At 49.5% G+C, this 14,584-nt stretch overlaps 1 protein-coding gene across 1 annotated transcript; it reads right to left on the reverse strand.

Annotated features, from left to right (window-relative positions):
- Positions 1 to 1,983: 1,983 nt before the first annotated feature.
- WAS (Wiskott-Aldrich syndrome) lies at positions 1,984 to 9,009 on the reverse strand. The gene is made up of 12 exons (XM_008571444.1): positions 8,628 to 9,009; positions 8,150 to 8,290; positions 6,985 to 7,071; positions 6,783 to 6,885; positions 6,624 to 6,665; positions 6,478 to 6,531; positions 5,573 to 5,747; positions 4,746 to 4,788; positions 4,393 to 4,546; positions 3,780 to 4,186; positions 3,409 to 3,523; positions 1,984 to 2,297 (listed from the first exon to the last, which is right to left on the reverse strand). The coding sequence occupies exons 1-12, from the start codon at positions 8,757 to 8,759 to the stop codon at positions 2,242 to 2,244; spliced, it is 1,509 nt and encodes a 502-aa protein (XP_008569666.1). The 5' UTR covers positions 8,760 to 9,009; the 3' UTR covers positions 1,984 to 2,241.
- Positions 9,010 to 14,584: the final 5,575 nt, after the last annotated feature.

Below are 14,584 nucleotides of genomic sequence, written 5' to 3' on the forward strand. Positions count from 1 at the left end.
CAAGGAGCCAGGCACCTTGCAGACATAATCTACTTCAATTCTTGCTACAGCCCCGTGAGGTAAGCATTTTTATCCTCATTTTAAAGATTATGGAAACTGAGGCCCAGAAAGGTCAAGCAACTTGCTCAGTCAATTCTTTTACCCCACGTCTGTGCCTGCTCTATCAGCGCTCATGGGGTTCAGAGGTCGTGTGATGGAAGGTCTTTGCCAGGACAGTCTGCCAAAGGGGTCCCAGAACACTGGATGTGTAGGGTTTCTGTGGGGGATTGGGAAGTGATACTGACAGGCCCTTCCTGAACTCAGTGCCTGCCTGCCTGCCACCTGCCCAGGGACCTGGCTGGGTGGGGTGGGGAGTGGAATAGGGGCAGGTGAAGAATAATGAAAAAATTAAAGGAAATCTGAGACTCCCTCCTTTTCTAGCTCCAGGGGAATTCCCCCTTCCATAGCAAGCCAGCTCTCACTCCCCCGACCCCCCACACCTCCTCCCTCACCACTCCCACCGCCTCACTCATTTCTTCCATCCCTCAACACCCCACCCCTACCGGCACCTCGATGGTTTAGAAATTCTTCCACTGATCTTGTGGAAGAAGCCTGCCCTCTCTGGATTACCCCTCACCTTTATCTTCCTCCCCTCTCCCTTCCTCTTCCTCCTCTACAGGTAGGATATCTGAGGTCTCAAATCCATCAGATTTCAGAAATGGGAAGGGGTAGGAACCTCAGTTCTTACCCTTGATGTACAAGAGTTTCTTTTTTTTTTTTTCCCTTTTTGTCTTTTTTCGTGTCCAGCAACGGATCGCAACCCTCAGTGTCACGCCCGTACCGGACTGGGACCGGCAACGGGATCGCAACCCTCGGTGTTGCTCCCACACCTCGCTCAGCCAGCGAACGGGAACCGGTCTGTATGTGGGATCCGAACCCTCGGCGGGAGTGCCACCGCACTCCCAAGCGGCGCACTGTAGCAGTGCGCCACCGGGCCGGCCCATGTACAAGAGTTTCTAATTACTCCCCTGGAAATAGCTTTAAACACCAGGGACAGTTTTTTCTGGGGGAGCAAGTCCTGGGAGTGGGGGGGGAGGGTGGTGACCCAGTGGGATCCCAGTTGGAAATCAGTTACATATTGTTACCCCCATTGTACAGATGAAGAAACTGAGGCTCAGAGGTGAGGCATCTTGCCGGGGTTCCTGAGCAGATCTGTCTGATTATTAAGTCTTTTCCCCTTCTGTTGTAATTGGCCAGTGTTTGGTTTGCACCAGGAAATGGGCAGAGAGGGAGATCTGACCCATCAGGATCCTGGTGTGTGAGTTGTGTGTACATGAAGAGTGGGGAGGTCTGTAACTGATTGTGCTCTTAATCTAGCATCGTATCTATTGAATGATTTTTAAAACAATAATGAAATGCATCAATGAGTAAATGACTCTCTCACTTATTTGCCATATCCTGCCTCACACCAAGCTTTTTCTCACCTCAGGGCCTTTGCACTGTCTGTTCCCTCTGCCTGGTGTGCTTTCCCCCCCCAATATTCTCCTGGCTGACCCTCCTCTCTCTAGGTTTAGCACAACTGTCAATTCCTCCAAGTGGCCTTCCCTGACCACTCCATATGAGTATTGTTTCCCCTTTATCTCTGCCTTAGCACTCCATTGCACTTATCACGATCTGTAACTATCTTTTATTTTTATTTGATTTTTTGTTTCTTGTCTGTCTCCTCCCCTAGAATATCAGTTCCACCTCATGAGAGCAGTAATTTTTGTCTGTTTTTTTTTTCCCCCACTGCTATATCCCCAGACCCTAAAATGGTGCCAGGCAATAAACGTTTGTGGAAAGACAGAAGGGCAGAAGGAAACAAAGAAATTTGGGCTAAATGTCTGAGAGAATGAAAGAATGAATGTATAGTACACATAAGTCCAAATAAATAAAATGGGATAAATAAAAGAGACTTCTAAAAGAACCCCAAATTCCCACATTTGGAATGTAAGCAAACTGAAATTTAGAGAGCCAAAAAAGACAATTATTTTATTTTTGTTTAAAAATCCTGAGAAATTTCGTATAAAAGGGGCCCAGGGTATTGCTGGGATGAGTGTGGGGGCCAGGCAGGGATAACAGCATTGGAGGGGTTGGTGGGGAAGAAATAGGGCTTGGGGGCCTGGAAGTAGGGACTGGAGGGCTGGGATGGCAGGGTGGGCACAGAGCAGGTGGAGAGGGAGCCATTGGCCTGCGGGGAGGAGCGCGGGGTCTGTGGCTGACTCAGTCATCCCATTCATCATCCTCATCCTCATCACCGGCCTTGTCCTCTCCTTCGTCTAGGAGAGAAAAAGATGCAGGGTAGGACTCAGGATGGGTGAGAGGGTTCAAAGGCCCTGGGTGTTGGGGGAATCCTAGGGCCTGGGAGGTGAGGACTTGGCCTTGGGGGTGCTGAGGTCTCCTGTTAGAGGGAGAGTTGGAGTTTTTGCTTGGGACAAGATAGGGATTATAGTCAGGATCTAGGTTCTAGTTGGAGTTGAAGTTAATATTATAAAAAATGTGATTAGTTAGGATATTGTCACAGAAAGCATTAATGTTAACCCTTTCAGTTTAATGCTTGTCACTTAATAGGAAGAATTTAAGTATTATTAGCAAAGGTGGGGTAATTTATTATTGACACATAATAGGGTTAATGATCATATCACTGTCAAAAGATGAGGTTAGTTATAGTGTCATATAATGGACTCGTTAATCTTGTGGACACACTCTGGGGTTAGTGTTAATATTATTGTCAGAATTGGAGTTAATTATATTGTCACATAATAGGTTTAGATTAATATTATCCTCATATAATGGGTTAATGAAATATTGTTGACACATTAGGAGATTAATGTTAACATTATGGTAAAAAGATTAGGTTAATTATAATATTAATGTAAATCTGTTGATGCATGGAGTTAAAGTTTATATTATTGTCAAAGATGGGGTTCTTTATAATACTATCATCACATAGTGGGCTGATGTTAATACTATTGAACATATGGGATTAATGTTACATATGGGATTAATGTTGATATTGTGAACATACCCTAGCATTAATGTTAATATTACTGTCAAAGATAGAGTTAATTATATTATTGTCACATAATGACTTAAGATTTTCAAAAAGGATTGATCCAAGATTCATGTTAATGCTGTCATCAACAGATGGGGCTAAAGTTGGCTGGTTAGCTCAGTCAGTTAGAGTGCAGCCTTATAACACCAAGGTCAACGGTTCAAATTCCTGTACCAGCCAGCCACCAAAAACAAACAAACAAAAAACCCAAAAAACAAACAAACAAAAACAACAGATGGGGCTAATGTCACTTTCAGTGGTGACTGCTTGGGGTAGTTTTCAAGCCAGTGCTAGCCCTAGGAACCAGGTTCACGGTCTTGGCAGGATAGGCTCACCGGAGGAGTGGATGGCTCTGCTTCTCTTCTGCATCACGTGCATCAGGGCCCCCACCAGCCCCTCTGAGCTCTGAGGTGGTGGCTGCAGTGCTGAGCTCTCTGGGGCCCCAGGGGTCTGCAGCAAGCAGGGTTTAGCACAGAGGGCTCAGAGCCTGTGAGAGGGGTATTTCTCCCCACCCCTTCTTCATTATTTCTCCTTCCACAAACTGCAGGTCCCCTTCAAGGCTCCCCACCAACCAACCTCCCAACCCTATACCAAACGCAAAGAGCCTAGCACCCCCATTAGTCTTGGCCTCAGCCCCCCAATATCCTGACTTGCACAGGACATCCCAGAGTCCCAGACCCCCATCCTCTGTCCTGCCCATCCTCACCTTGTTCAGCTGAATTCCCTGCCGGATTTGATCCAAAAGTGCCCCCCGACCCCCACCAGGGGCCAGGCCCCCCCCAGGTGCTGAAATAGGAGTGGGAAGGGGTGGGACTGGCCCATCCCTGGAGCTGGGTGGTGGCGGTGGTGGTGGTGGTGGCGGTGGTATGGGTGGCCCCCCAGCTCCAGGGGGTGGAGGGGGAGGTGGTCCAGAACGTCCAGTGGCTGGAGGAGGTGGTGGTGGAGGGCCCCCTCGGCCTGGGGGTGGGGGTCCCCGGGGCATTGGTGGTGGGGGGGCACCCCCCAAAGGCACAGGGGGCAGTGGACCAGAACGACCCTTGTTAACTCCCACAATAGGGGGCCGGGGGCGCTGGTTTCCTCCTCGGGATGGTGGTGGGGGCGGTGGAAGTGGCTCTGTGGGGGGAAAATAACACATAGCTGCAATTACTATCATTTCCTTCTGAGCTTCAGTTTTGCTCATTTGTAAAATGGGTACCTCAACTGACCAACTTCCTATTCCAGCAGTATACCATGAAGACTGAGTGACTTCATTGTATCTGTTAGATGTCAGCTGCCAGGGCTGGAGAAGAAGGGGATGTATAGAAGGGCGAGGGGCTCACCTTGGCGCCTCATCTCCTGCCGCACAGCTTCCAGCCCACCCTGGTCCTCAATGAAGTCATAGATGAGTTTGGAGGTCTCAGCATCTGTGAGCTGGGCCTCACTGATTCCCGCCCTGGAGAATAGGCTCCGCAGATCCGGGTCTAGGTTGTTCACCTGCCCAGGTGGAAAATGGCCGGGGCAGGAGTGAAGGAATATCGTGAAGAGGGAAGGGACACCTTATCATTGGGTCCATACCAGCAAGAGATCTGAAAAGGGTGTGAGAAGGGTAGGGTCTGGGGTGGGGTCTGAGTAGTGTTCTATGGGAGGGTGGGTGGAAGTTGAGTGGGATCCAGGGGACTTTGGAGTTACTCACGTCAAATCCATTCTGGGGGTCCCACCCCACGTGGCTGACATGTCTGGGGGAGGTGAGGAGACTCCAGTGAAGCGCCACTGCCCTTCCTTCCCTCCCTTCCTAGTGAAGCCCTCTTGCCCTCTCCTGCCCAGAGGGACTCTGAAGGACCAGAATTAATGAATGAGTCTGAATGAGTGAATTAGTGTGAGCAGGAGTTATGGAATTAGAAGGGGTCCATAGTTTGTGGTGCTGACCTGTCCACCCATCCCTCTTTCCACCATCCATCCACCCATTCGTTTGTCTACCTATCCACTCACATTTACCTGTTGGGACACTGATCTGTCTCTCTACCCATCTGCCCACACATGTCTGTTTACCCCTTTGTCCACCCATCTGTCCTCACACACACCTGTCCATATACCTATCCATCTACCCATGTACCCACCTTTCCATCCACTCATTTTTCTACCCATTCAACCACACACTTCTGTTCACTTACCCACTGAACTGGCCATTCATCCATATATCTGTCCATTTATCTATGCCCATCCACCTTGTCTGTGAACCAATCAGCCTGCATATCAGTCTGTCCACACACTCATCCAACTCACCCATCCAGCTACCTGCCCACTTCCCACCCACCCATCCACCCATCCATCCAACCACCTATCCATTCATTCTTCAACTCATTCATTAATTCATGCACTCATCTGTTTATCCACCTATCCATCCATTCACCAACTTACCTACCAGCCTACCTCATCCAACCATACATTCATCCACTCCCCCACGCATCCACTTCCCCACCAGCCCAGGGATCTGTGGGCCCACTGGGGAGAGGTTCTCACTTGAATCCACTGGGTGCACCAATATCAGCCTTGCTGATCTTCTTTCTTCCTGAGCGCTTCTTATCAGTGGGGCCAGGTCCAGGTGCTGGGAGCCCACGGTATCGTGAACTCGTGATATCAGGGTTCTGGATGTCCACTGTCACCAGCCCCAGAGACAGAGGGCCAGCTGATGGGCCTGTGAGGAAAACAGACTGGACCATTGACCCACTTACCTACCAACCAAAACATAGGGGCAGAAAACAGGAAGACTGTTGGGAGAGTTTGTGTGTGTGTGATGGTCATGGAGAGAGTGGGGGAGGGGATCCAAGTAGGGTCTATGGAGAAGTGCATGGATTCTGCAAACCATTCATACATTCATTGATTCATTCATTCACTCATGCTTATCACTAAGTATTGACTCATTGCCTAATTTGTTAAATTATTCATTCACTTACTCAGTCATTCATTCAATCATTGCTTTCTTCACTGACCAAAATTTTGTCATTTATTCATTTATTAACTGTTCATTCATTTACTCTTTCATTAATTCACTTAATCATCCATCCATTCATCCATTTGTTCACATACCCATTCACCTATACATCTATACACCAGCCTTACATCTACATATCTATTTATATTTTCATCCTCTCATCAACTCCCCCACTCAGTTGTCTATTTACCACCAATCCACCCACCCACCCATCCATCCACACATCCATGCACCTGTTCATCCATCCACATACCCATCCATTCACCCACTTATCCATTCATAAATTCATCCATCTACCCATCTATCTCCCTACTCACTCATCCACCCATTCACCTGGCCATTCACCCATTTATGCACCCATGTAACTACTCACTCATCCACTCACTCCCCCACCTACCACCCATCCAGAAAACATGGAAGAATCAGCACTCACCCCCTTGGTCTCCACCTGGGTGTGGGGGCAGGGGTGGGAGGCCCCCTCTTCTCTCTGGGAAGGTGGAATGGGTAGAGAACTATGACCACCTGCCACAGGTTCCTGAGCTAGCCCCTTATTACCCCTACTTGCACTAGAGGACTCACCTTCATTGGCGGGTGCTGGTGGTGGGAGTAGCTGGCGTCTGTCTGTGGATAAACAAGTGGATTGCAAGCCAGAACCACCACGAGGGTGGGGCTTTTCTAGCTCCCCACGCTTGCACTCACTTCTGCCCAACCTCCTTTCCTCCCCTAAGGCCTCCTCACCTCCACTTTGCCTCTGATTCCTTTTTTGTATCTTCTCTTGTACCAGGGCCTGGAAGGCCTGGGCCTCACCCTCGTCTGCAAAGTTGAGCCCCGCTTGGCAGTCCTGCACATGCCTTGGGGTCAGCAGCCTTCCAGCCCCCCCCAACTTTCCCATCTCCTCCCCACACCCCAACTGAGGTGCAAGGGTTGGTTGGTCACTTACATCTCCAGTGAAGGTGTGGAAGAAGGGGGTAGGAGTGGAATAGACCAGCTGTGAGTATAGCTCCTGTTCCCAGAGCAGCCGGCCAGCCTGGAGAGATGCAGGGTGGGGGACATGCTGGCAGTGAGGCGCGCCCTGGGTGGCAGGCCTTTGTTATCTGGGCGGGGAGCATGGTATCCAGATTTGGGTCTTCAGGGTCTGATTTGGAGATTTTCAGCTCAGCATCAGAGTTGGGGGTCTAGGTTTCAGGTGTGGAAGGTTGGGGTACAGTCTAGAAGTTAGACACTGCTGTGAGAGGTTTGGATTTGGGATTCAGGGCCCTAGATGTGGGAATTAGGGGCTTGCATTTGAGAATTTGGGACTCCAGTCCTAGGAAACTGAGGCTCATTCAGACTCAATTCCACTCTTGACTCCATTCATAGCAGGTAAGGTTTTAGTATTTGGGAGTCGGGGTTGCGATTTGAGGTTCAGACATATAGACCTGAGAGTTTGGGGTGAGTCCAGCCAAGGTATGTGCAATTTGGAGTTTGTGGAGCAGAGTTATTGCTTAGGAGTTTGGTCAGTATTTGACACCCCTGAGATCTTAAAGTTATGCTCAGTTCATCTTCATGGGTTTAGAAGAATGAATTTGGGGTTTATGCCTGGAAAGCTCAGGTTGGGGGTTTGTGGAACTGATTTTTTTGCTTAAGAAATACCTTAGTATTTGAGTTTTAATATGGGAATTCTGGGGTCCATGCTGTGGGTTTAAAAGGACAGATTTGGAGTTCAAGACTCAATGGAACATTCGGGTTTGGGGTCTGTGGAGCAGATTTATGATTTAGGAACTAGGTGAACATTAAGGGTTCAGGAGTTTTGATGGGGGATTCTTGGGGTGCAAAATGTTGAGTTCAGAACAGATTTAAGGTTCAGGTATAAATACAGTGCTCAATTTTTGGAGTTTGTGGAACAGATTAGCCTTAGGAGGTATACTAATATTGGGGGCTTTACAGATCTTGATATGGAGATGCTGGAGTCAGTCATTGCAGACAGTCAAACCAGAGTTTGGGATCTGGGTGTCTTTGGTTCTGGGGCTCAGGGGTTCACTGATCTGGTCCAAGGGCTCGGGGCTATGGATACAGATCTGGGTTTGTGGGTTAGAACTGGTTTGCATGTCGGGGGGGGGGGTCACCTGAAGGCTGTAAAGGCGGATGAAGTAGGACTTCTGGGGATTGTCCTTCACAAAGCACACAGCCCCACAGTGCTCCTTGGTCCAGTGCTCAGCTCCAGGGGGCAGCGCCAGGTACAGCTGAACAACTGCAGTGGCCAGCGTCTGGGAGGGGAGAGTAAGGGTTAGTGGAGTCTGGGAGGGGGTAGCCAGAGGGTCTTGGAGCCATATCTGGTCCTTCCTTGCCCGTGGCTGTCATGGGCCTAAAGGAAGAACTGCAGCCAGAGAGAAGATGAGTAGACATCACGGTCTTCCTGGGTTGGGTGAATGATGGTGAGTGGATTCTAGCGGAGGAGATGATGGAGAGAGAAAGGAGTGGGAAGAAGGGGAGAAAGAGGAGGAGAGGGGAAGGATGGGGAAGATGAGGAGGGAGGAGGAGGAAAGGAGGAGGAGAGGAGGTGAGGGAGGGAAGACAGGGAGGGCAAGGAGACCCCCAGCTCACCAAGCATTTTCGTCCGAGCATCTCAAAGAGTCTGTGGTTCTCGTGGTCCTGGAGGAGGGTGGAGGGTATGTTCTGTTGAACTGCTGATCCTCCTCGGCCCCCGGGCCTGCCTCCCATAGGGACCCCACTCATGGTGGCTTCTGCCCTTGTCCTCTCCGGCTAGGCTCTGGGTACTGGGTAAGAAGAGGAACTTCCGCAGTGAGCAAGGGAACGGGAAGTGCAAAAAACCACCACAAGTGAAACAAGTCCTGCAGGGGCCTCTCAGTGGCCCTGTGTTCCTCCTCCCTGACAAGATTGGGCCCTCCTCCCCCAGATAGGGGCTCTCCTCCATTTGACTGGTTAGACCATCCTTTTGACCAGCTCAGGTTCTTCTTTCTCTCTGGGGGCCCATCTCCCCCTGACTGGCTCAGACCTTCCTCCCTCTGGCTGGCAGTGAGAGCTGAGCCATCTGCAATACCTCTGCAGGGCTCGATGTGGCGGAAAGTAGTCATGGGGCTGGGTGGCCTCCTTCCTCCTCAAAGCACCCAGTTAGCCTGGGCCTACGTCCGAGGCCCCTGGTCCTAAAGGGTTACTGCATTAAAATTTCCCATTTAATTATATAGTGAGCCCCTGTGATCCCACCCTATCCTAAACCCCAGACACTGCCAACCTGTTGATTAGAGCAAGCCCCTACCTAGTCTTAAAAGGCCACTGCATTCGTTCATCTGTGATTTTTGTTTTGTTTGTGGCTGGCCAGTGTGGGGATCCGAACCCTTGACCTTGGCGTTATCAACACTGAACTCTAACCAGCTTAGATAACCAGCCAGCCCTGCATTCGTTCATTTGAACGCTGCTTGTTGAGTGCTGTGTGACAAGCACATCTTCAGTACGTGGCACAAACTAGACACTCAATAAACGAAGGGACGAATGAGGGATTAATAATGTCTAATTTGATTTAGTGACTTCTGAGAATTTTCTAAGTGCTTCACATTTATTAACTCATTTAACGTTCACAGATGACCCCATGAGGTAAACAGTACTGTTATCCCCATTTTACTGATGGGGAAGTTGAGGCCCAGAGAAGCTTAGGTAACTTGCCCAAGGTCACACAGCTTGTGAATGGAGGAACTGAGGCCAATTATGTGAGAAATGGTTCCTAAATTGTTAGGTGCCGCATGAGGGCCAAGATGAAATTCTTCTCTTCCTTCTCTATGTCTTCTGTTCTGCTCCTTCTTTCTCTGCCCCCAGCTCTGTCCCCTTTAACTCTACATGAGGGGACGCTAAACTTCTGCTACATTTGCTGGTTGTTTCTTAAAAACATTTGAAAGTAGTATATTTCCTGTTCTTCTAAGTAGCAGACCGGCTTAAAACTTATGTTTTTCTTACATAAAAAACCTAAAGCAGATTTTTGTTATTTAAGTCCATAATAAAATGAGTTTTCCCATTCTGTAATATAGTGATTTATTCATCATTTTTAATATCATTTTTCATATTATTCATATTACCATCCTGACATGACATTCCTGTATGTTACAAGTCTTGGTGGTGCAGGGCTTTCCCCCAGCATCAGTCTCCCACCCATTTAATGCCAAAGCACCCCCATCGTGACAACCAAAATCTGCCTGCCAGGAATTCCCAAACGCGCCCCCAGAGCAGGCAGGAACAGGACCCTTGTCTGTCTTGATCATTGTGCTGTCCCCACCACCTAGCACAAGACCTGCGTGCAATAAGCCAATAACTGTACCGTCTAGACATCCATGCTGTAACTTACTGCCCTCTTCCTACGAGGATTCCCTGTCCTCTCTTAACGCCCCCTGCCTGGGGAAAGGGGGAAGAAAAACAACTCAGGGCGCACAGAGCCCCCCCTTCCACAGTGGTGTCTACACTGTTCACAGATGCTATGGGAGAATGGGTGCTTTAGGGCCCTTCAGTCCTGGTGGAGAGAGATGAGGACAGGGTGAGCAGAGACGTGTAGAGACGAGAACGGTTCAGTGGGTGAACCACACAGTCTGGAGCCCAGTAGCCTGGCTCTGGCACTTCTATGTTGTTTGTGACCCCAGGGCTGACCGCTCCCCCCGTCTGTGGGACCCCAGGGTCGACCGCTCCCCCAGACTGTGGGACCCCGGGAGTGATAACCTGCAGCCTGGAGTGGACCACAGCGGCCGTGGGGAGGAGCGCAGAAACGGAACAGTCCCCCCAGGAGCATACCCCTGGGGAGGGCGGCCATCTGGCAATGCACTATTTTGCTAGTGGGGGAGGAATACCGACGGAGCCTCATCTCCACACGGGGACCGGCCTGCGCGACCCAAAGTCTCCGTCCCATCCTCCCGACTCACACCTGCCTCGGGCAGCCACTCTCTGACCCGCCCTCGGCCTCCGTCACATCCGCCAGGTAAACGCCTCTCAACCGCCTCGATCCTTTATTTTGAATCAGCTTTCACCGCACCCGAGCAGGCAATTGGCTCAGGGGCGGGCCCTTGTGGGCTCTGATTGGCCGATGACCGAATTCCGGTCCCTGCTGTTGTCGGGAACTGCCGTGGCCTCGGGAACAACATAGTCCCGCCTCCGCTCCTGCGCGCCGGGCTCCCATTGGCCACAGCGTGGGGGCATGCGCAGTGGCTGCCGGGCACGAGCAGTGGAAGCCATCCCTGTGCTCCCGCTCCGGAAGCCGGTTTTGGGATTTGGGGGTGTTGGTTCCGGATTGTTCACCTGTAAAGGGTTGGAAGAGGGTGCTTACTGTTGGGGGTTAGTGAGCCCACACGCCACGGCGTGGCGCCTGGTGCGCGGAGCGCTTCCACCCTAACCTCCGACAAACCCAGTAGGGTTTTCTGCCTGAGCCCAGTCCTGCTTAAATTCATTTATTTTCTAGTTTCTCAAAACAGAAAGTGTTGTCCTGACAATAGAAATGGAAAACTTAGTGTAACTAAAATAGTGAAACATTTTGGCTTTAGTTTTGAATTGCCCACGCTCCAGGTAATCGGGAGCATATTGGCGCCATTGGCAGACGACATGAGCTCAGTCCTCAGCTTCCTCGGCATCGGCGGCAACTTACAGCAGATCAGGCAACGGCTTCCCGCTGGCAACCCCGGGGGTGGGAGGGCCTGTGGATCAGAGCCATTGTCCTTTATACTTAAGCCCATAACCCAGGACACCTGGGCGCACATGTGCAATTACATTAGACAATAGCCAAGGAACACCTGGGCACACAGAGCATATTTACATCAAATGCTCGGCAAGATTCCCAACCCCCGAGGGACCTTGACCATTTATCTTCACTTTCTCTACAGTTCATTCAACAAATAATTTTGAGAGCCAACAATGTTACAGGCACAGTGTTCAGCCCCACAGTAAAGAACATGGGCAGAGTTGCTGCCCTCACAGAGCCTCCATCTGGAGGGAAGATGAACGGGTCACCTGGCAATTACTGATTACTTGGCTCAAAAATGATGAATTTAGGATCAATTAAGTTAATAACCCATCTCATTCTAAGGACATTACTACGGCATTGTGTCTTTAAAATACAGTTAACTTTGTTTCCCAAACTCAGCTAACTCAGCAAAAATGTGGGATTTCTCTGTCTCAGGAACCTGATTATTTTAGGCAGAGTTGAGCACTTCCCTGCTTGAGTAAATCTGATCTGCTCACTCCCATACAGGGAAATTTAGGATCCTAACATTAAATCTGCTCTCTTATTAGAACATGAAGCTGCTGCTGGTTACAGGAGCTGATAATTAAACTGAGCACCGTCAGCCTCCTCTTCCCCAGGCCTCAGGTAGATTTCTTTAGTGGGTTCCCGCATCCACAAATCGAAACTTTCAGGATCAATTTCCCTTTTGGTCCACCACATAATTTGAAAAACAAAATTTCTTGGCATCTGATGGCCTGGCATCTGCAGTAACTACCTACTAGTTTGATCAGCCGTCACCAACAGCTGAGTGCTCAGGCCTTCTTAGTCCACTCTAGTCCATTCAGCTTGCAGAGCCAAAGTGAATTGGATCTCCAACTGGATCTTTGCCAAAAAAAAAAAAAAGAGAGAGAGAGATCTGTCTGGCTTTGATACAGGGGGATTGCCCTGCTGAATCACTGAGGCTACATGGTCCTCTTGGTGCATACAAAGGGAGGCTACAGAGATCCTGAGACGTCTATGGAACATTTACTACATGCCAGGCGCATTATGCACATTATATCATTTAACCCTCACAACAAATCCGTGAGGTAGCTACTTTTATCCCTATTTTACTAATGAGCAAGCTGAGATTCAGAGAAGTTAGGTGACTTGTTTGCTCAAGGCCACATGGCCAGCCCAAGTGAAGCTGAGCTGTATCCTCAGAAATCTGGCCCCAGCTGCCCCAGCCCCTCACTGCATTCACCTATCAAACTCTTGTTCATCCTTCAGAGCTTAGCTGAGACTTCGCTTTCCGCAGGTCTCTTTCCCTGACACTCTGAGTTCAGTTTCTGTGTCTCCTGTGTGCTCCTGCAGCCCCCCGCCACTTAGCCCATCACATTCACCTCAAGCCCATATGTCCTTTCTCTGTAATCACTAAGTGGGCAAAGGACTTCCCTGCCTTTTTTCAGTTTCCAGTGTGTAGTAGATGTTCAAGAAATAGCTCTTGGATGAGTGAATATGTGAACGTGTGAATGATACACTCCAGGGGTCTCCACAAACCCACATAGTCTCCCTTAACACACATTTGCCTCCTGACATAGGTCCAGCCTTGTGCTGAGCTCCCTGGGGAGGAGGCCATAATGCAGAAGTGAGTGAGCCCAGCCCTTATGGGGTCAGTGCTAAAGAGCCAATCCAGAAAACAGCTGATGGTCATGCCATGTCCTGGGGCTTGACGAAAGTGGGCAATGTTCTAGGAATTGGGAGAGGGCAGTGCGATGGTCAGGATGTTTGTGTCCCCTCCAAAATCACATGTAACCATAGTAGGAGGTGCGGCCTTTGAAAGGTGATTAGGTCTGGGGGCTGAGCCCTCATGAATGGGATTAGTGTCCTTCTAAAAGAGGCCCCAGGGAGTTCTCTTGCCTTTCCACCATGTGAAGACACAGTGAGGAGGCCCCATCTGTGAACCAGGACACGAATCTACCGGCACCTTGATTTTGGACTTCCCAGCTTTCAGAACCATGAGAAGGAAATCTGTTGTTTACAAGGCACCCCATCTATGGTTTTCTGTTGTAGCAGCCCAAACAGAGTAAAACAGGAGGGAGGGAGGGCAGCTGAGGGAAGGAAAATCAACTGATGTCTTTGGAGAAGAGGCAAATAAAGTTTTGTTAGTCCAAATTAGTTTCTCAGTTCAAATATGAGAATGATCACATTAAAATAAGTTATGAACTGCAGAATCTAGCCTTACACCTTTATCGTCAGATGCTAAGTAGGCTAAATACAAACACGTTCACCTGTGAAGGGATTAATAATTTACAAGTGGTTATTTACAAGTTATTTCTTACTTGCCACTTGGGCTCTGCTAGTCCCTGCTTTGGACACCACAGGACTGACCTCTCCAAGAAGGCGGGAAGCAGTTGGAGGATAGGAAAGGTGACTCAGAGTTCTGTGCTCCCTGCACAGTGCCTGGGTCAGATGAGACCGGAAGATGGAGAAGGTATATAGTACATGTGTGGTCACGTGTTGCGTCCTCCTAAGTGTGTTCGGCACTCTGTCTGTCTTGCACATCCTTAGTTCAGAGTTTTCTGGTCTACTTGTTTAGGATTTCACTCCTGTAGGCCCCAGGGCTTTGCCCCTGCCTGAGGTACATGTTATCTTCAGCCCGAGTGGAAATAGCTCCGCTCTCAGGCAGCCGATGGGCAGCTGGGCGGGCCGGGAGGATGGACGGACATTTAGAGGGATAGAATTAGAACCATGATGGAAGGTTCCGCTTCAGGATTTCAGAAAAGTATGGTGCTTAATTCTTTATGTTCTTTTTGTAATCCTGAAAGGAGAAGGACCTTCCATTTTTAAAAAAATTTTTTTATTTTACGTT

Source organism: Galeopterus variegatus, unplaced genomic scaffold (assembly GCF_000696425.1).
Source record: "Galeopterus variegatus unplaced genomic scaffold, G_variegatus-3.0.2 Scaffold688, whole genome shotgun sequence".
Taxonomy (NCBI): domain Eukaryota; kingdom Metazoa; phylum Chordata; class Mammalia; order Dermoptera; family Cynocephalidae; genus Galeopterus; species Galeopterus variegatus.

Bases quoted from the DNA above. Each gene is read 5' to 3' on its own strand.
- WAS (XM_008571444.1), bottom strand. From the start codon at position 8,759: ATGAGTGGGGTCCCTATGGGAGGCAGGCCCGGGGGCCGAGGAGGATCA. The intron at 4,547-4,745 runs GTGAGTAACTCC...CCACCTGGGCAG, and splicing joins ACCCCCAGAATGGATTTGAC to GTGAACAACCTAGACCCGGA. The intron at 2,298-3,408 runs GTGAGCCTATCC...TTTCTCTCCTAG, and splicing joins CAGAGCCATCCACTCCTCCG to ACGAAGGAGAGGACAAGGCC.